At 37.7% G+C, this 21995-nt stretch overlaps 1 protein-coding gene across 1 annotated transcript in view; it reads left to right on the top strand.

Annotated features, from left to right (window-relative positions):
• The window catches only part of MYBPC3 (myosin binding protein C, cardiac), a gene marked incomplete at its 3' end in the record, with an annotated part of 41224 nt that overhangs the window by 6414 nt on the left and 12815 nt on the right, over positions 1 to 21995 (top strand). Inside the window, exons 2-19 of the mRNA XM_009069815.1 lie at positions 1580 to 1846; positions 4187 to 4282; positions 4506 to 4592; positions 4731 to 4879; positions 5776 to 5893; positions 7067 to 7115; positions 8287 to 8331; positions 9778 to 9834; positions 10543 to 10545; positions 14446 to 14469; positions 14930 to 15096; positions 15904 to 16036; positions 16271 to 16273; positions 16682 to 16806; positions 17417 to 17522; positions 20344 to 20510; positions 20895 to 21060; positions 21839 to 21945. Coding sequence (XP_009068063.1) covers positions 1580 to 1846; positions 4187 to 4282; positions 4506 to 4592; positions 4731 to 4879; positions 5776 to 5893; positions 7067 to 7115; positions 8287 to 8331; positions 9778 to 9834; positions 10543 to 10545; positions 14446 to 14469; positions 14930 to 15096; positions 15904 to 16036; positions 16271 to 16273; positions 16682 to 16806; positions 17417 to 17522; positions 20344 to 20510; positions 20895 to 21060; positions 21839 to 21945 — 1869 coding nt within the window. The remainder of the gene's footprint in view (positions 1 to 1579; positions 1847 to 4186; positions 4283 to 4505; positions 4593 to 4730; positions 4880 to 5775; positions 5894 to 7066; positions 7116 to 8286; positions 8332 to 9777; positions 9835 to 10542; positions 10546 to 14445; positions 14470 to 14929; positions 15097 to 15903; positions 16037 to 16270; positions 16274 to 16681; positions 16807 to 17416; positions 17523 to 20343; positions 20511 to 20894; positions 21061 to 21838; positions 21946 to 21995) is intronic.

Raw genomic sequence — 21995 nt, 5'->3', positions numbered from 1 at the left:
GAGAGAGGGGGAAAAAAGACAAGGAGACTTACTTGTAAACTTCTACATATGCATTTAGATTTCCCAAAAGGCAGAAATATTCAGTAGTGGTGGAGATTTCTCACTGTGTTCTGGCCAACAATTTGTTTTTGTCGAGTTGCCTAAAGTAAATATAAGAAACCTGATCACTTCGCAGTGTGTGCAGCAGATCAGAGAGTTACTTCCAAGTACCCATGTTGTACAGCCGTGCCACTGTAGGCTGGAAGCTTTACAGACCACTCTGCTGTCAAGCAATAACTATATTTGTAGAGTCTTTTGTGCTTAAATAGAGGTGTGATTATAATAGCACTCAGAGACAAAAAACATGCCTCCTTGCTGCTTTGTCTGTGGAATCATAGGGAAAGGAGCCAGCTAGTCAGTATTTTAGAAGTGGGTTCCAGAACTGACCTATCTTTCTGCTGTGCAGTAGGCTGGGCACCTTGACAAGTCTTTGAATCCTGTATGTCAAACCTACTGTCTAGAGTAACCCTTCTGCAATGGTTAACATACACTGCATCAATGAAAAGATGACAGATTTCATTAAGACAGAAACATAAGCATAAAATGAAAAACCTGATTCAAAATAAAGATGAAGAAATATAAATAAATGAATAAATAAGGGTAAAAAATTAGTAAAATAAGTTACCTTAAAAATAACTAATCTTGAGAAAGAAGAGGATACTGGTGGATCAAGATCACAACAGATTTCTTGCTTTGCAATTTCTTATCTGCTGTGCTACTTCGATTACACATGAACTAAAACTTAATTTGGTTTATGCCTGTTCACCCTCTGTATCAATTATTTCATTAATTCTTACTGTAAGCTTCATCAGTGTCTCTTGACACATAGAGGAAATATTTTAATCCACCTTGTAAGTAATTAGAGAACTAGTTGTTGTAGAGCACAACAGAGGCAAGTACTTCAACTTTTAATGAAGTAAACTTTTGAATGAAAACACAGTTTTATCTGGAATGAAATTACAAGGGTCATCATAGGAATGTACATTGCTTTCCACTAAAGCCTTCATCAGTCAAAACAGAAAGACTATAGATGGAACATTAATTCATTGTGGTATATTGGGACACAGGTTACTGCATAAACTCCAGTTTTATTGAGCAACAGATCCTGGTCCTCTTTAACAACTATATTAAGCAACTGTTAGGACAAAATTAGTATTTCTAAATAAAACTGCATGGCAAATTAATATAGAGAGCTGATATGTACGAATATATATCATGCCACCTTGTCACAGGTCAAAACAGTAATTTAGGAAAAATCAGAGCTCATTATGGCAAGAACAAGACGAAGACAGACAGTGAGTTGTGTTTGCTATCCGTTCCACTTTATCACAATATGGAGAAGATATGACATCTCCGTCAGCGAATGAACTCAGTAAATTCAAAGACAATTCCACAACTTCTCTGTGGAAAGTGTTGTAATTTATATCTCACATGGCAGATGGGAGAGAAAGGAGACAGCTGCTGCAGCCACAACAGCTGACTACACCAGATATGCCACAATTGCAAAACAGATTTTAGTGAGCTCTCTCTCTTTTTTTAGGTTCTGCATTTACCAAGAAGCCGAAGACAACAGAGGCGACAGCTGGAAGCACAGCTGTGTTTGAAGCAGAGACAGAAAAATCTGGCATCAAGGTGAAATGGCAGCGAGCGGGCACCGAAATTACTGGAAGTGAGAAATATGTCATTAAGGCAGAAGGAAACAAGCATTCACTGACAATCAATAATGTAGGAAAAGAAGATGATGTGACATATGCTGTAATAGCTGGTAGTTCCAAGGTCAAATTTGAACTCAAGGTCAAGGAACCAGGTACGGCATTTTCTAAGCAGTTCTGATTTCATCAGTATTTCCAGTCCCACATGCAAGCTTCATGAATGACGCCCACAGAACTTACCCTATCTTAACACTGCAAAATTTCTCTGCCACTAGCACTTCTTTTTTGCCCAATTATTTGAAGCTTCTAATTCATATTAAGCTGAGGAATACATTTGCTGTGGCTAAGACACCCATCTCCAGATGTCAGAAGTCCACACAGTGGAGATCACAGAAGAAATCTCAATGTACATCTTCAGAATTCTCTGTCAAGCTTTTACACTTAACTATTGACAAACTAGGCAAAGTGAACATAACCTAACCTGACCTACACTGAGACACCTGCAGCTTAGGCCTGGTATATTCTTCTAATTACTTTATTTAAATACAACATTTTCACAATTGACAAAAAAAATTTACAAGTTATGCTGTAATGTTTCTAGGAGCTCATTCATTCCCCCAAATTGTCTATTGAAATACTTCAAGAGGGACTTGAATATGAAGGGAAACCTTTGTACTATTTGTATATCATCTATCATTACTACCTCTGTATGCACTAAAAGATCAGTTAGATGGGAAATTGGAAAGCTTCCCCAGGCTTTTCCTGGGAAAAATGATAAGGATTCAAATTCCTTCGAATTTTCTCATGCAAAATGTCTGAAGATGCTTAGGTTAGATGAAATTACTAATTATTTTAAACACTTTGACATTTCCTATCCCTTTTTCTCCCTCCAAAATGATCCTCACTTACCACTTCTGGTATTTTAATTTTTGCTTTTTGTTTTGGTGAATATCCTCAAGCTCAGGTGTTTTAGATCACATCCTCTTTGTTATCACTGCTTATTCTAGCAACATGATGAGATCTTGTGACATCTTCTGGTCAGCTGAAAACACTCATGAATGTTTACCAGGATTCAAGACATGCTGTTCCAGATAAAAAGACAGTACATGACAGATTATGAGGAAGGGGAAGTCCTAGTATGAATTAGGAGAATTTGACAGCTCTCAGAGCACATAAAAGTATGGTCCTGCTGACTCTCTCATCCTGAAAGAAAACAGGTCCATATTGTACTAGTTATATCTTCCTCATTGTCTTTCAGGTTAGTTCCAGGTAGAGCCTGCTGCAGGCAGAAAACCTGCAAATTGTGGAGTTACTGAACTCGGGAGTGCCATCATTACCTAAAAGCAATACACCTCTGACAAGCACACATTGGTGATGGAGATATCAGGATGCCAAAGGAGAGATAATTTTCTTGTATACATTACATATTGATGCCTCAGAATGAGCCTTTTCTAAAGGCTATGTGTCCATGTTTTGGGAGCATCTACCCTGCATCAGTTAGGATAACTTTTGGTTCTTTCCAGTAAAAATTGAGGTGAAATTTATTTGGACAAGTGCTAAAGGAGTGCCTTCTAATAATAAAAGCTTTAGTATTTGATACTTACTATTCATATAATAACAATTTAAAGTCACACTGTTTTTTTTCAAGGCATGAATACAGTTTAGGATAACAGGCATAAACTCTCTGAGAGCAGGGTTGACTCGTGTTCATATGTTCACAGCTACTGTCTTGATTTTCAGACCTTGGTAAGATTACATTGTTACAGAGTAACTGGATTACCCATTATTATTTGGAAGTGGCTCCACTACCTATGGGGAAAAAAATAAATTTTGCTATAACTGATCTGTTTCAAGAAATTCTGCCTCCCTCCATCTGCTCCAGTTGCTCACTCCTACTCCATTTTCATACAATTCTGTCCTCTCCATTGTGCAAAATGCATTTGCCTGACTTTGTCTGTGAGGTCCTAGTTTGATTCAGAGGACACAAACTTCCATAAGGCAGGGGAAGAAAGGACAGAGGGATTTTTACAATACTTTATCCATACTGACTGCTAGCAGTGTCTAGAGCTTTTTCCAAGCTGCACACAGCAATAGCATTTGTATCTTTACAATTCCAACAGTCATTAAGCAAAATCTCATGAATAAGCAAACTGTTTACAAAGATAATAATTAATTATTTTATTTGCTTTTTCTATTTAGGTCACTGATGTTAGCATTGAGTAATAGCATTACTCACCAGCTGACCAGTTTCAACACATTGAGACTACATAATTTAAGAATCCAGGCATCAGTTCTTTTCAAGCTCAGCAAAAGAATGAGCCCCATCATCCAGCTTAAGTAGGCCCCTTCTGCTTCCAGCACATCTAAGTTCTAGGAATCTACAACTAATTTCTCCACATATCCCAACATACATGAAAGCTGTTCCTTTGCAAAATTTCTTCAGGAAGGAAGTAGAAATATGACTTTCTCTAATCTTTGCTTAACTTCATTTCCAGAAAAAAGTGAGACAGACACTCTGGCAGAAGCTGCTCCAGCCCCAGCTGCATCAGAGCCACCTGCTCTACCAGTAGAAAGCAGCCAAAATATAGAAGGTAACAGACAACACTGTCATCAAGCTTGGTTCATTAGCAGAAGGGAAGAACAAACAGGGAATCCTTAGTGTAAGTGAGAGTATAGTACTTGAAAGCAGACCATAAAGAAGAAGGAATCTCAGAGACAAAAGAAACCTATTGAGGTATTTTAAAATTAATTAACTAATTCACTGTATAGGCTGATGCAAGAAATCATAACGAGTAATTCTGATGTTTATTTCAGTTGCATCTTCTGAAACTCAACCAGAAGAACCTCTGGACCTCATTGGGCTCTTTGTGACACGACCTCAGGATGGAGAAGTTACTGTGGGTGAGTACAAAATGTCAGTCAAGTGATGCTTGTAAACTGTACCCGTTTCTTCACTGTTTAGCTCTCCATGCACAGGATGACAGCTGTGATATAGCATAAATTAGACATAATCTTATTTCAACCTACTTTCCTTACAAGGTGGAAATATCACATTCACTGCCAAAGTGGCAGGTGAGAGCCTGTTGAAGAAGCCATCAGTGAAATGGTTCAAAGGAAAGTGGATGGACCTGGCAAGCAAAGTGGGGAAACATCTCCAGATACATGACAATTACGATCGAAATACCAAGGTACACTTGGCAGAATAGGGTTCTCAGTCGTCTAAGTATTAATCTTTAATCCGGGGTAAACATAAGTCAATATAGGAATGTTTTGATATCAAGGTACCCAAAATGACACACAGTGCTACACTTATGCATACAAGTCTATGTTTTGACCATGTGGATGAGAGACAATCTCTACATACAGACCCTTCTATACCTTATGGTGAAATGAGGAAATGTCTGGAGGACTGGGGGAGTAGTTTTGCATTATCTTCTGCAGGATTCCCTCTGTCTTCCTCTCAAGCAATAGATACTTGATATATTTAAGAGAAAACAATAAATTAGACAGATATTTAAGTATCTACTTAAGATACTACTTTAAATAGTGGAGTAAGATCAATTTTTTACCACAAATGCATTCTAAGATACATGAACAGGAATACAAGAGTCTGTACCATGACTTCTCATCATGTGTGGTGTATGAGATGCTACTACCCTCTCCTGGATGGAACTGAACAGACCTGCTCACATTAGCCACTCCTTTTGCTGAATTTTGGCATGTACTGTATACATTCAGGGTACAGGCTACAACTGTTTAAAGAAAGATTTATTCCTGTTTCCAGTGTGCGTGCAATTAGTGTACAGGTTGACTGCACACACCAGTACACCAGCACAGTTTGCTAATATAAATTGTATCCTCAGGAATACTTGTACTGACAGTACTCTTTACATGTTCCCATTGAATTGGGGGCTATAGGTAATTTTTTATTACAGCAATGAGTGGGACACTCAGGAGGTTCTTAATTCTAAAAGGACACAAAGGCATAGTTCATCCCTTGCCTATTTCTCTCCATGTATTCCTTCTCTCTGTTTCACTATTTCATTTTCCAACTTATGAATTGTATCATTGGTGTCTGTTCTAGGTGTACACCTTTGAAATGGAAATCATAGAAGCAAACATGACTTTTGCAGGAGGGTACAGATGTGAAGTGTCTACTAAGGACAAGTTTGATAGCTCTAGTTTCAACCTGACAGTCAATGGTAAGGTGAATTCCTGCTATCCTATTTCTTCCTTTTATGATTTTTTTTTTCTTCCTGCCCACCAACAATTCTTTCTGGTACATAGTGGCTGGTACATACAAGCACAAATCCGAAGTATAGACCTGAAGAGCTAAAGGAACACCTAGAGAGGTTCACAGATAAGGATTGGGATGGGTTGGCAAAGATACATATCATTAGAAGTACCACTTATTTGTCACTCAAGTCAGAACTGTGATGCTCTTAAAGAAGGCACACAGAAAGATGCAAATCAGTTCACCTTTTCTCTGGCTTTATTCTGATTTCAGATCCATTCTTTCTTGATACATAATTCTACTAGAATAAAAGATAAATTCATTCTTACTTTGGCAAAACTTTAGTACTAAAAATGGCTACTTAAGGAAAAAAAAACTGGAGTGGGCAGAATGGAAAGATTTAGACCATGTGAAACTATTGTTAATTCCTTTTTCCCTTTCTTCTGCATCAAGTCATGCAGAACTTGTGAGATAAAATTGCTTTAAGATTAGATGACTCACTTTACACGGTGCCACAATCACAACTGCTCTACTGAAAACTGAAATGACAGTCCTTTTTAACATCAATTTGCCCCTAGTGTGGAAGAGTTTAAGTAAAACAGGGTAAGCTTGGCTGAATGTTTGGACCATTTCCTGTTTCAGCGATTCTGTTGAAGGGACTGAAACATCAACTTGTGTCCAGCTACCAGTGAACCTAATGCAAAGACAAAATGCTATTGAAGTGACTCCATCAGCAGTGTTAATTTCTGAAGTTTCACTAGCTGGCTGTAGGACTCATAAGATTTAGGAGCACCAACTGAGAACAGTTTTTCTCCCAGTTGCAGCAGCCCACCAATTTGTGCCAATGCAGTAATAAAGTTCTCTCTATGCAACATCCTCAATTAAGTTTCTGGACATCTCTACTTTTGTTCAGGAATTTACCTTTCCTTTCAGAGGAGAGATTATAATTCATTATTGATAATAGTATTCAGCTGACATCCAGTTGCATTCTCATTAGGCTTTAAATATCCTGTGAAATTGGTATGGAAACTAAAATTTAGCAAGACAAGTCTGCAAGGGAAAAACTTTAGCAATAGCACTGTATTTTTGCATTATTTTGACTTGCTCTCCCATTCTACTTCTTCATTTTTTACCACATCAGAAGCCCCTGTAACTGGAGACCTGGATATTCGAGCTGCCTTCCGGCGCACGTGAGTATGCACGGTAGAAGCCTATGTAGATCAAATTATACTTCCATGCAGAATTAATTACTATCCTAGATAAAACTAACTAAAAGCAAAGCTATTGTACAGACAAGCACAAAGATACAGACGTCTACTATGAAAATATTTGTATTAAGAAAATATTTCTACTATTAAAATACTATACAACTCCTAGAAATCACCTGAGTTTAGACTTTGTACTAGCATAATAATCATGCTAGTCTACAATTATGCAGTTGATGCTGTGTATAATTCTAACAAGAACCTCCGCACCTTTTTTCCCAGACCTATATAAAAAGCACTCCAGACATAGACCAATATAGAAGGAAAAGATTCTGTGTGGTGTGTAGTCTTGATTTGGTTTGGCTTGAGGAGCTACATGTACCTTAGTATAAACATTTACTAAACAAGGAAGTGGAGTTTGATGTGAGCATTATAAGCAGCACATCCCTGATAACATTCATGCCATCATTTTGATTGTGTTTGTTTTCATGTTCCATACCTATATCAGCTGAATTAAGGCAAAGACACTGTAAGTGTCCATGTAAAAATTCAGATATATGCAGTCCTAAACAGTAAAGACTGCAGGGCATTACACTGGTGCTGAAAAGGCCATTCTCCCCACAGCTTTACTACTGTCTGAATTCATGTATGGCTTAATGGAATAGTGTTCCCTTCTATTAGTAAAATGCACAAGGTTGGTTAGGTTTCTTTTAAATTTTACTTAAACATTATTAAAGGGTTGTATATTTTTTCTCCTTTCATGTAATTCAGTTTCTGTTTTAGTGTTTATATATTTTTGTAAAGTTTCTAGACCAAGAATATTCTGACGGACATCAATTTCTCTCACACAAGGCACAACCCATCCGTGGCAAGTCTGAGTATTTCTGACAGAGGCTTTGGAAGCCTCACCACGGTGCCTATCAGTGAGAGGACCTGCACTGTGGCACTGCACTGTGCTGCATCACTGTAGTGACAGTAGGCTCCAAGAGCTTCTGTCCTTGCTGATACAATTAGAAGGATTTAGGACTGGTTCAGAGTGAGTGCAGCGTGAGCTGCTTCAGGCTATTCAGATTGTCAGTTTCTTTCTCAAGAATGGAGCCAAACTTTGAACTGAACTGTTTAAATCTGAAGCTTTGTCTTTGCTACCCTCACTCAGGAGCCTAGCAGGAGGGGGGAGACGGATGACTTCAGCCTTTCTCAGGTAGTGACTGTCTGTGTCAGCGGACAACTTCAAGGCTTAAAATGAACTGTCTCTCTCTGCTTTGGAAAAGTAAAAAGACAAAACACAAAACAAAAAAGCCACAGAACTAAGCTGCAGCTTAAATTCCAAATAAATCATTGTTTGTAGCATTTATATGAGATGAATATACACAAGTAAGTAGCAATGTAAGACAAATAAAGATAAATAAAAAGATAAAATATAAAAAATTATATGGAAACAAAGAGCAATTTGGTAGTTCAGTGAGAGGCAGATTCATCCACAGAAAACGCATGTATTTGGCAAGTGGCATCTTCTCACCATTGTTAGAAGAAAAAAAGTAACTTCAAATTATATGCATGTCTGCCCTCTCTGTTTTACGTCTTCCTCTCCCCTGAGCACATTCTGACTAAAACTGATGTGGCTTACAGACGTGTACCAACACACATGTATATGAAAATCTGTTGTTTCCTGCCACACTCTATCATGGCAGCATTAAAAATATCATTCTAGTCTGGGATTAGACTTAGCTCTATGCATGCTGAAGCAATTATTAGGGTCTTGTTCTTCAGAAAAGCTAAACCTTGATTGCTGGGCTTTCCTTAACATTTCGTTTAACTAGCACCTGAGAAGCAATAAAATGGCTAGTTATTCCCCCAGTTGTAGACTCATGAATATTTGATCACAAGAAACCTGTTTCAAATTTGGGATTATACTAGTGATTTTTATGTATATTTTATGCCTGCAAACATGGAAAATTTTCTGAAAGTAGGGAACAAAGTGGCCAAAAAAATACACTCCTCTGTTAAGAGTCATGCTCAGGAAACTGTCCTTTCCAGTACTGTACTATCTTGAAAGTAATCACAGAAGTAAAAAAAAAACTTTCTTAATGAAAAGATCTCTTCTCACAACATATTCAAAATTGTAATTTAACCTTGCATCATCAGACAGGGCAAAAAGTTTGGCACTTCTTTCTGTTCCTTTTTTTTTAACAGTACTGTTAAAATGCCCATCATTTATCTGTTCAGGCTCTTCTTACATTTAAAAATATTTGTTTCTGCAATATTGAATTCTCCTTGACTTGATTACATGCTACCCCACAGTGTAAATATCCACATTACTGAAAACTAGAGGAAAGAGGAAACCTTCTTCAGCATCCTTATGATAATGAATGCATTCCAAATCAATATAACCACCAAATGAATATCCTGTACAACTTTAGGCATGGTCAGTACAGAAAAAATAAATTAATTGTATATGTTTCTTAAGCCTGTATGAAGACAAATATGGGCATAGAGCCTAAGTCATCCTCCATGTCAATGAACATTCTAAGTCATTCTGAATCCTCCTACTACACCCCTACAAAAATGTCACCTGCATAATATTATAGTCTCACAAGCTATTCCCATTTCCTTCTGAAACTAATTATGGTTTTCTATTACTGCACAGTACCGAAGGACATGATGAAGGGGCAGAGTTTAATTTTAGTTCCCTACTGAAAAAAAGGTAAGTAAAAATCCTTAGAGAAATAAAGTAACCTCTTTAACTCCTGAACAACTCTGAAAATACTAAAAATGGAAAACCTGAAAGTTTCATAAGTTCAGAATCCTTGTCATTTTCCTAAAGCATCTCTAAATGAAAAAAAGATGACAGGTAATTACAGCAACCTCCTGAAATACACAGCATTGAAACATTTGCTTCATTTTTGCTAGGTTTAGAGTGGAGAAAAAAAAGAAAAAAGAATTATCTTTCCCAAGACAGAAAAGGCTTGTATTCATGTAAAATGTTTCCAGCAGCACTTTTCATTAAAAACCCCACCAAAACACAGCACTTTACAATACCTATCTATCATGCCACCTTACTAGGAATTTTCTGTCCTAAGTTTTCACAATACTTTGCATCAGAGAGCTGAGAGGACAAGCCTTTTTATTAGATACCTAAATGTTACTCTTACACTGTACAACTATATATTATACAGCTGCTTATTGTGTATATAAAAAGATATTCTATGTGGCATAAATATGATATAGACATTTTTTACTCTTCCAATTGTAACTCTTATTTCTCACTTTTGTTTTCACTTTTTTGGGGGGAATTTCCTCTCCAATTCTCATCCTTCCTTGATGTATCTGTTTTAGTAACCTGTCTACTTATGTTTTTCTCTTTTTACCAAACTCTTAATCTGGTCATCTTGGATTTCACTGTTGCCAACAGAGAGTAAGATTTCCATTTCATTTTATTGTGAATGCATGGCTCAGACTGAGTATGAGACCTATTTGGTTTGAAACAATGCATGCTTCTTTGTCTTCTTTACATGTAGAGCATGACAAAAACTGCACAGCATGAAAGAAAACTATCAACAGTTAATTTCTGAGACAGAAATGCTTTTAAACAGTGGAAGTTAAGGGTGGATGAACAACTCAGTAAAATCAATCTATTTCTCTGAAGGTCCTTTGGGTTTCACCACTGTTTCCTTTTACGGGTAGTTTTAAATTTCCCTTGAATTTCCAGGTTTTCTCAATAACCTGCTGCTTTAAATTCCTGTTGTCATAGAAATTAGAATCAGAAAAATCATTTGCATAACATTGTTGCTGGTGTCTATCAAATCAGTGCTGATGTTTTGACTGCTTTTTAATGTTCACGGTTTCATGCACTCTTTTTCCAGCTCCTGAATTACTATAAATGCTTGTCACTAGAGCAATGTTGTGCAAATCTAAACTTACTCAGTTTAAGTTTCTACAATAAGCTTCTTGAGTGAATGTTGTTCTGAACCTGTGTTGAGTCTCCGCTCAAGTATTGGTATCACAGTTTATAAAAAGCAGTTTATACTCACAAATTGTACAGAATCGTGCAGACGTAAGAAGTAACAGTTACAATACAAGCCACAATAGCCTGATGTGTCAGTCAGGTTAGCTCACCCAAACTTTAGTGGGGCAAACAAGGTCACAGATGTGTGCAAAGCCCTGTATTACGCATTATGTGTTCAGCTGTAGGGGAGTTCTGGCTTTGCAGCATCACCACAGCCAGAACTCTTAAGGGGCAGCTGGACACAACAGAAAGGACACCCATCCAACTTTCTATAGCTGCCATTGATATCAAAGTTTCTTGTTTCATTATGAACCCCAAATTGTTGTACAGACACTCTAATTTCTATAGAAAATGTTAGGCAAAAAGGAATTGCTGGAAGTTTTGGGGTTTTTTTAAAAAATCAAATAAATGGAAGCCAACATGAAAATGTTTGCATAATTTCACACAGTCTCTAGCTGGAATGAAATGCTGAGTACTATGAGCCACTCTTCTAGTGTCTTATGTCTTTGCTTTCATAATTAGTTTTGAGCAGTGATCAAACTCTAAAAAGTAGTAAAAATCTTCAGTATTTACAGAAATGTTCAATTTGTAGATTTAGCTCTTTATTAGACTAGAAATACAATTCATTAAAGCAGCTTATAAATTTCACTGCATTTTATCAGTGTTTTTGACCTTTTTTGACTTACAAATCTCTTTTAGTAAATTTAAGCAGGCAAATTCGCTCCTAGTTGTTTTTCACAGCCACTTCAGAAGCAATTTGTGGAACCCTCAGGCTTTGCAGGCCATAGGTTGAAGACCACTCCTATATTAATGGTAACAGATAGGCATAAAATCCCATCAAGGGATGAAAGAATTCTTCATCAAGATAGAATAAGAAAAAGGCCCTCATGCTGAGGAACTCCTAAGAGCTATGCAGATTCAAATAGAATTGAGGATTATTCTTTTATCACTTCTGCTTTGTCACACCTGATTTACAACTGTCCCTCAATCCAGAGGTAATGACCATTCCCACCATAATAAAGAGCCTCATTTACTACTGTATCTTCTCTCACTGTAATTTAATTAACTGGTGTTGACATACAGATGTCATAGGCCAAGGAGAGGTCATTGGGAAGAGGAAGAGAACAGCTGTAACAGAACTATTAAATGGGATAGAGAGAAGAGACCTTGAAGGAGGTAACAGCTGACAGGGTCCAATCAGTTGACAGTAATGGGATAGGAAGAAACCATTTCTGGGATGTACAACACTATTTTTAACCCCTCCACATATGTTTAAAACACATCAGCTGCATATTCCATTTACAGCAGGTTCACTAAGCTGCATCTTAATGCCCCCAAGTGCATAGTTAACCTATGAGGTGATCACTCTGAATAAGAATCCCCAGCATCAGGGAAAGTAACATAAGGGTGGGAGAAACTTCGAGTCCAAGCGCTCTATTGCTTTTCATACACTGCTTAGTTGCTGTTGGCAGTGGAAGAACACAGCCTCACTGTACGAGCTCTGTGTCTTTATGGGATCTAAGAGAACATTTTAACAAATGTGAAACACTGAGGAGTACCAGGACAGGGAAACCTTGCTCAGAGGCAAAGACATCTTTTTCTTTTATTTTTCAGAACTCAAACAGTAATCACAACCTTTAGCTCTTAGTACCATTTTACATGCAAGTCACAAGCCTTTTCCTGCATTAGAAAATATTAGCATTTCCAAGGAAGAGACCATATTCTTTCTTATGTTCAGATTTAATGTATTTCAACTTACATGCATCAAGAGTATTGCCAGACAAAACAATGAGATGACACTGAATAATGGAAAAGCTAAAGCAAAAATTAAGAAAGTCTTCTCAATAGTGAGAGATATTAGACTGGAATTACTTCCAAATTGGAAGATTTTTCTCATGATGTACTTAAAAATAACTGTCAAAAATATTTTTGAAAACTCTAGGAATAATCCTACATAAAAATTTTCAGATATATAGGGTGTATATTCAGATGAGCCTGCAAATAGCAGATAGACCACCAGTATTTATACAGTGTCTTAGGGAAAACAGCATTTGAAACTGTTAAGCCTTCCTTGTTTCTTGTGATTAGTTTCATGTACTTCTGTATCTATTTTGATTTACATGTATTTAATAATTTTTATAGTCACTCATTGATGTGATCTGGAGAACTAGCCCAAGAACTGTTTATGTTAAAACAATCTTGGTCTATATGGCAAATCAGTTCAATTTTCCTACCTTTTGCTTTCCTACCTTGTAGCTGCCTCAAACTAAATGATACATGCATAGAGAAGAGGAATCTTGGTTAAATTTGTGGCTGATGCTGATGTTGTGTTACAGCAAAGCAAATACCCAATACACTGCACATATCATGAACCTTCCAAACCTGCTACTCCTGTCAATTCAATGAGTGCTAGAGAGGGCTTGGTGCTTATTGAGTGCTAAACCTCTTCAAAGACATAAGACACTGCATACCGTATTTCAGCTCAAACTCACTGAGCTGAGATCCTCTTCTCTTGCTTCCTTGCTATTCAAGAGCTACAAGGGTGCTGGAAAACCCAAGCCTGGACAGAAGCACTTTAATAAACATAGCGCTCTCATTACAAAAAAAACCTTTTCTGGGCAATAGAAGGAGGACCACAAATGTTTGGCTTTCTGGACTGACTACGGTAGTACTATTAAATAGCAATTTCTCTTATAGACTAACTGGGGTGTTCTTTTCTTGAAAAAAAATTGAAATATATGCAATAACATTCGACTTCTCTGCATTACCTGTTGCATAACTTGTCTTCTGGCTGGGGTTTACCACCGAACATGGTTTCACTAAAAGGATGTGTTCTGCTGCACTAGAACATGCTTGGTCCCGGTGATATCAGAAACAACAGCCACAGGAATTTCCTTTTCCTAAAGAAATTTTTTATTAAATATTAATTCTTCCATCATTTCTCTATTTACCAAAATGCAAACTCTGACAGGCAAAAACTCCACGATGACAGGGTGGAGTAAAATTGTTTGTTTTCCTAGAAGGTGTTAAGCCATGATTAGGAATAAACAGAAGTACCTGCACTTACAATACAAATTTCACAGTGGAACTGTACAAAGTGTGGGGGTGAGTTTGGTTTCAGTATGAAACAGCACTCTCCTTAAGCCTATTTCAGAGCATTTGCATGAGCTCCTGCAGCACAAGCATGTTCTGCCAAGGCTGAAGATGACATTCACAGCTCTTTCACATTAACACATTATGCCCTCTCTCTTGCCCATGGGGATGCTGCGTATTTTCCGAAATGGTTCTCTGCATCATTCTGGAGTACAGCAGCTTCTTGCGCTCCGTCAATCGGTAAGGTTATGCGATTTCTTTTTCTGCTTATGATCTTTTAAATAAAAAATACAATGGCAGAAAAAGAATGCCTTTCCCAGTGTTTCTTTTTTACAGAAATCAACTGCCTGGTTTCTAAGGCATTCCAGCATACCAGTTCAGTTCCTTGCTTTGCCACATATTTTGTGCATGACTGTGACAGGAAAAAGCTTCTTGTGTTTCCATTACCCATCTTTAAAAGAAAGTTAAAATTTATTAGTTTGGGTTGCTGGAAATAACCCCTCCAGAATAGCAATTGAATTTTAATCACTGTGTGTATAAATATAAGTAAAACTAATCACCAGCTTAGTTTCATTATTTTAGCTAATAAGATAGTAACAAGTTAGACTGCTGATTTCTTTAATTAAGCCAATATGTAGCTGCCAAGCCTATAGCTGTTGTTACTCTCAAGTGGCACTCAGACTATAATCCCTTTCTGCAGAGGTGAAGCAAAACCTGAATCACAATCTGATGTTGATGTCTGGGATATCCTGAGGAAAGCTCCTCCTACCGAATACGAGAAAATTGCTTTTCAGTATGGTATCACGGATCTGCGTGGGATGCTGAAACGCCTCAAACGCATGAAGAAGGAAGAAAAAAAAAGTACAGGTTGGTGAGGTGTATTTATTCCAAATCGAGTGTTCATGTCTTCTTTTTTTGAGGAGTCTTCCAAACATTAACATCAGTTAGGCAGCAGCCAGATACATGAGCATGAGAAATAGGAGTTTCCTGTTCCAGTTGTTACAGTCTTTACATATCAGATGCTGATTATGAAATATTGAAGCTATGTCCAAAGCTCTGAGATACCTGTTTGGAAACTGTGGATATACTGAATGTGCTCATTTTACTCGTTTCTTCAGCTTGGCCTCTTATATTTCCCTGAACATTAAACCACACTCTCCACCCTCCAAAACTGGTCAGTATGTCAGGTATCAGTGATGCATTTAAAGAATTTAATTTCCATTGTTATGATGCATTTGGAATTCTAGAGCCTTTTCTGGTCCTGTGAAGTGTTATTTGCCTTACTGTAACTAATTTGCTTTGAAGGTCTGAAACAAAGACAAACTGCCATTCATAACTACTGAGACGATCAAGTGTCACTTTCTTACATAGGTAGATGGAGCTGTAACTCTATTTAGGATGTGCTGAAGTACATATTCACATCTCATTTAGAATATTATACTTTGCTTAGTTTATAACACACGCTCTTCAACCTATGTTAAGAAAAAACAGAAAACAGCACAGGATGAAGAAGAGACAGAAGTGATAAAAATTCAAACAGGTATGCAGAAAGTGGAGAAGGTCTATGATCATGGTAAACAACAAGAAAGGGAATAAAGATGTATTTTCATGACACAGAATGAAAAAAAAATTATAAATATTATTAAGATTTTTAAAAATCATTCTTTTTCATAGCATTCCTCAGGAAACTGGATCCAGCTTACCAAGTAGACAAAGGGCAAAAGATTAAATTAATGGTTGAAGTTGCCAATCCAGATGCTGATGTGAAATGGCTGAAGAATGGACAGGAGATCCAAGTGAGCGGCAGGTAAACGAGAAATATGAGAAATCCAAAAAGGAATGAGCTGCCACTTGGACAAAGTGGAAAAAATAGCTTTTCTTAAATATAAAGGAATACAAGAGGTAGAAATAGGAGCTGAGAAAGAATCTACATAGTGCTATGGCTCAGGGTCAGTTTGCTATTCTTATGATCTTTTTCTGTTTCTTCCCCCTGCTCTATATATCTACATGTGGAACTGGATGCTTACATCTACCTACTTAGCAAGTAAGTCCTGAGATTATATTCTGGTCTTTATGTGTATATCCAGGGTTCAAAAGTACTTTCTCATGATATGGGATATACTTCAGTGTAACTTGATTGTAAAACCAATTTCCAGTGATTCTGTGCTTAAGCCATTTTTAATGGTGGTCAGGCTGGGTCTTAGAAGAATATTCCACACCATTCACAGGAGTTTGTATATCTCAGACTTGTATGAAGATTTCCACATAATTTCCTACCCTACTTCTTCAAACACTAGTGCTGTGCCCACTGCACAAGGACAGGGATATAGTATAACCTTGCCACTGATGTCAGAAAAGGAGCAGGAATATTTTTCTCTGCCAGGCAGGAGAAGACAGTGACTGGGTCCAAAAGAGTTTTTCTCTGATAATTACATTTACATTCTCTTTTCAGATATATTTTTGAGGCTGTTGGGAATAAGAGAATACTGACCATAAACCACTGCTCTCTGGCCGACGATGCAGCATATGAGTGTGTGGTAGGGGATGAGAAGAGCTTCACAGAATTATTTGTAAAAGGTAAGGAATGGTACTAAAAGGAAGGCGATCTTCCCTAACATTTAGCATTGAATTACTGTCATTGAACTACTTCTTTACTCTCAGATTAGTTAATCTTGTAGGAAAGGAAATTCTCAAACATATTAAATTCTGAGATCTGTTGAAGTAGATGTTTTTCTTACATTTAAATGAAGGAAAATTTTCATTAGAACTGCAACTATGAAAGCACAGAAAACCAGCACAGCAATAGTTACCATTGATTCTCAATTGGAAGGTAATTTGTGTCTTCTCAGCAATAGTGCTAGAAACTTAGCTCAAGATAAACGTGTGCCTCAAGCTGTACAAGCAGATCAAATAGTACAGAAAACTAATGCCTCTTGATCAGAATTTCAAGATATATATGAAAACTGATTAATCCTATGTTTTCATTCTGACTCGTGAAGTGAAAACCAAAAGGTCTTTTGAAAATTCTAGTAATGTGATCTGGCACAGTAAATTTTTCATTCCAACAAAGAGAGCATTGCTGTGTGTTTAGCTAGGGGCTTTACTTGTGAAATGTAGTGTGGTAAAATCTACCTCTGGTCTCCAGTCTTTCAGAATGCTCTTTTAATAAAAGTCTCTTTATTTCCAGAACCTCCAATCCTGATCACTCACCCACTGGAGGACCAGATGGTGATGATTGGAGAGAGAGTGGAGTTCGAGTGCGAAGTGTCTGAGGAAGGAGCTACTGTGAAATGGTAAGAGAATAGAAAAAGAAAAAAACCTCCAACCTGAAACCATATCCCTCCATGGAACTTTGCAGGACCAGTGTTTGTGGACAAGAATTGTGGAATATAAAGGAATAAGGCATCTTACATACTTGCTTTCAGGGAAAGATTGATCCTCCTCCTATATGCCAAACATTGAGGAGAAACTGAGAGGCCAAAATACAACACAAAACCCAAACTGTGTATAGGTATTTTATGATGTCTCTAGAATTTCTTGTTCAGTGTTTACATTTTAGTAACGTCTAACCATTGCCCAGACTAATCAGATTTGTATTGTGATGAGTTTGCTATACTTTATGGAATATTCTGCTCTTTTCAGATGCAGTGAGATGTTTGGGGTTTCAAAGTATTTTTTCTGAGGTAAAAAGTTAGTGTCTCTTGAGACAGGGAACATATCTGTTGTGATCCTGCAAAGCCTGTCATTATGCATATGCAGTGAGACAGATTAAACTGACAAACATTTAAACCATGAACTCCATTTTCTTGGGCATTCCAACTGAGCAGAAGCTAAAAGGTTCACATTGCTTCGGTAGGCATGGCAAGCAGGGCTCACATACCGTATCTTACACACACTGTTCTCACTTCATTTCTCTACAAGATGAAATTCTCTTGTGCTTGTTAACAGCTTCAGGCACACGGTTATTAAGTGTTCCCACAATGCCCATTACATTCCTGGAAAGTGCCAGCTAGTGATCTGCTCTCCCAAAGGAAGGAACTGAGAATTTAAATAGCGCCCAAGAGCTAGTACAGCATATGCATTACACTATTAAAGGCACATGCATAGGCACACACATACTGTTGTTCAGAAGCTGCTTGCAGATGCCTGGTCACAAGAGATGGGGACAACCAGATCTGTCCCTCTCAGAGGGACAGCTGCCACACTGATCCTGTGCCTTTGAACAACTCCCATACATCTTGCAGAGCTGCTGTCTGTGGGATGGGCATCTGGTGTGACAAGACAAAAGCAGCAGCTGTCTCAGCCTGAAATGTAGCAAGTGGTCAGAGAAACTCATCAAATCATTGCAATGGAAAACTGATCAGTTAGAGATTTACACTGCATTTTACTAGTTTTGTTATGTGAGACTCAGTCAATGCTCTTTGGCAACAAAGGGAGCATTTTGGACAAGGAAGAGAAGTCTCCAGGGAAAACATGAAACCTGTGTGGAAAGAGTTCCAGTCTTATTGCTCATTAGGGAAATGCTCAACAGCTTAAGCCAAGTAACAGGCACTATCTCAGAGCACCTGTTATAGCTCTTGCACCCTTCAAACCTAGGATTGGAGTCACAAGCACATGAACAAAGGCAATTTCCAGGCTGCTTCCACAAGTTCAGCAAAGGTTTAGCACAAAGGCATGGTACCACTTGTTCCAGATCTAACCTGCATGAATCAGAACATCAGCTTCAGGAGAGCATCTCGCACGTGGCCTCAGACTCTTGTCAGTAAGCAAGAAGAGGAAACATTATTCTGACGATAGCACTAAGCTCTGTCTTTCAAGTGGTTGTTAAAGGCATCCTCTGTTTCCTTCCTTACTGGTGCTATTCTGTGACCTGGAAGAGAGTTCAGACTTTTACTAAACCAACTCTAAGTTTCAATAAGCTGTGCTCTAACAAACATATAGGAGGGAGTAACCTGTAGGTATTTTGAAATGCAGTTGCAGCAAGTCTATCTATGCCACAACGTGTAGAATTCTTGTCTCTGCTTAAAGTTTAGATCTTGTGATTTACTTTAGCAGACTTTAACAGAGGCAACTGTTTTCTTGCATACATCTACCTGGAAATTAAAGCTATCATATTTTAATGAGTCTCTAAGTAGCATTTCAGTTTGCTGTCCTGTAAGCTCATTCGCTAACCTAAATAGTCACTGGTAACAAGTAAGGAAAGACAGAAAGAACATTCTTACTCTATTAAAAGCATACAACTTTTCTGTTTGTTTTTCCATGTGTATCCAAGAGAAAATTTTTCATTTACAAACTGCAGCAATATTCAAGTAACATAATAGAAATATATTCAAACAATAATGAAAATATTAAATGCTGCAAAATTAGTAAGTTCAAGAATTACAAGTTATTTTCTTGTACCCTGTTTATGCTATTTAGGATTAGGAACAGGAAATCCTTAAAACGCCTTATGTATTTCTGTATGACCTTGACTAAACAGCATAATTCCTCCCTGCACATTTCCCTTCATGATAACTGAAAATTACAATAATGAAATTTCCTCCTGAGCTGCATGGAAGCTTCATTTAGTAATGTCTTAAATATACTGTGGCATCCTTGAATGGAAGGAGCTGCAAAATTCAAAATACGCATTCATTTAAATCCATCCTAGAATTTTCTTCTTTTACTGATACCCACAAACCATGAACTTACAACAAGTATAACTCAAACCAGGAAAATTAAGACCTTTAAGGAATTTCCCAGCAAGTCCCACTTACCTCGTGGCAGCTTTTAAGACAGTAAACTCCTTGCTGGTGAAGTGTGTCTTCATCCCTATCTCTTCTACAGCATTTAGCATACTATCATGTGTATCTATAGCATATAAATAGTAACAACCAAGTAATACCTTGTGAGTGAACTCCCTTGAACCAGAGTCCAATACCTAGTGAAAATTAATGGTCAAGCTAGAATCACTCTGGTTCCACTAACACTTGTGCAAGTCTCTTTTATGCTAACTTGCAATGCTGCAAAGATTGGATTTACTTTCTGTCTTCCAGGCTCTCATAACATAGAGCTGACTCTTACTTTCCTCTTTCAACCATATTAAAAATGACCCAACACTGTTTGGCATTGCAGGGAAAAGGATGGAATTGAACTGACACGAGAAGAAACATTCAAATATCGATTCAAGAAAGATGGAAAGAAGCAGTATCTAATTATTAATGCGTCAACCAAGGAGGATAGTGGACACTACACTGTGAAGACCAATGGTGGAGTGTCAGTTGCTGAACTAATTGTACAAGGTAGGCATGGGGGAATATGACAGAACCAGAGAAGCTGAAAAATGAAAACAGGCTGCTGGTAACCTTCTCTAGCAGGGTGCATAGAGGTAGCATAATCTTCATGCCAGGGAAAAAGAAGACGTAATAAGGGTCATAGAGATTGATAATAAAGGTCTCAAGGAGAACTCAAACCTGTGTGCTGGATGTAACAGACACTCTGATAACAACAGGTGCTTAGCAATCACCCCTGTTAAAGCCCTGCATGCTGTGGATTTCCCTTCATGCTTCCCTGTTCCACAAACAGCTTGTTCCATCCTTGACTTTTCTACTCAGTAAATCCACACCATCTACTTACTGAGCTATTCTGACTTTTGTTGTGTGTATCAATTATTCTCACAATATCAGAGAAAAAGCTAGAAGTTTATCAGAGCATTGCAGATCTGGCAGTGAAGGCACGTGACCAGGCAGTCTTCAAGTGTGAAGTTTCTGATGAAAACGTGAAAGGAATCTGGTTGAAAAATGGAAAGGAGGTGGTCCCAGATGAAAGGATAAAGATCTCCCATATTGGCAGGTTAGTCTTGTTTCAGTAAGCAGGTACAGGCTTGAGTATTGCACTGGAATCCATAGGAACAATTATCTCAGGGGATAGGAATATAAACCAAGACTTTGTCCTGGTTCCAGCTAAAAAAGAAAAAATTATTAAAATCTTTTCATATGCAACCAATATACAGTGACAGACTTGCTCTGGTATGTGTGCGATCTTTCTGAGTTGGTGCATTTGCACATATTGCATCACAGGAGCTGATGGTCTTGGAGACCAAGGAGATTCAGAAGACACAATCTTTACATGCCAGGTGAAGTCCTCTTTGGTACCCTTTTATGTCTTCTGTTTTGAATTTAAAAGAATACTTTTTTGAATTTAATACTGGTTTGAAGTAATTTAAATCAATTAAAAATAATGGAGCATTTCTTTTTAGTTTGTTTATTCAGAGTTTATTTTAGTAACAATCTGACCAAATGATACCAGTCAGCAGTGTTCCAACTGCCCTTGTAATGGTAAAGAACTGGACTAAAGCTGGCAGACTGCTTGCTCTCTTCAGACCAGTCTATGCATCTACCTTGACTAGAAAAATCCATTCATAGACAACATGCTGACATGGATTTGTTTTAATATTGAAAGAATAGTGGTCCTATAGTCCTGGTGGTTGTTGACTTGATGTCAGGGCAAGGGAAGAAGAAATAATAATGCCTGTTCATAACCCATAGCCTGCACCTTGTCTCTTGAGGTAGCCCTGTTTCTCCTAGAGAGGTAAGCTAAGGGAGTGGAATACATTTGTTCCTGTTTCTAGAATCCATAAGCTAACTATTGAGGATGTAACACCAGAGGATGAGGCTGATTATTCCTTCATTCCACAAGGATTTGCTTACAACCTTTCTGCCAAGCTTCAGTTTTTGGGTAAGTTACCTTACAATACATAGTGGGAATTCCAGATGGATAAAATTATT

Source organism: Acanthisitta chloris, unplaced genomic scaffold, assembly GCF_000695815.1.
Source record: "Acanthisitta chloris isolate BGI_N310 unplaced genomic scaffold, ASM69581v1 scaffold34642, whole genome shotgun sequence".
In the NCBI taxonomy this organism is placed as follows: Eukaryota; Metazoa; Chordata; class Aves; order Passeriformes; family Acanthisittidae; genus Acanthisitta; species Acanthisitta chloris.
The sequence above is the reverse complement of the archived record's forward strand: the minus strand, read 5'-3'. Positions and strand labels throughout refer to the sequence as shown.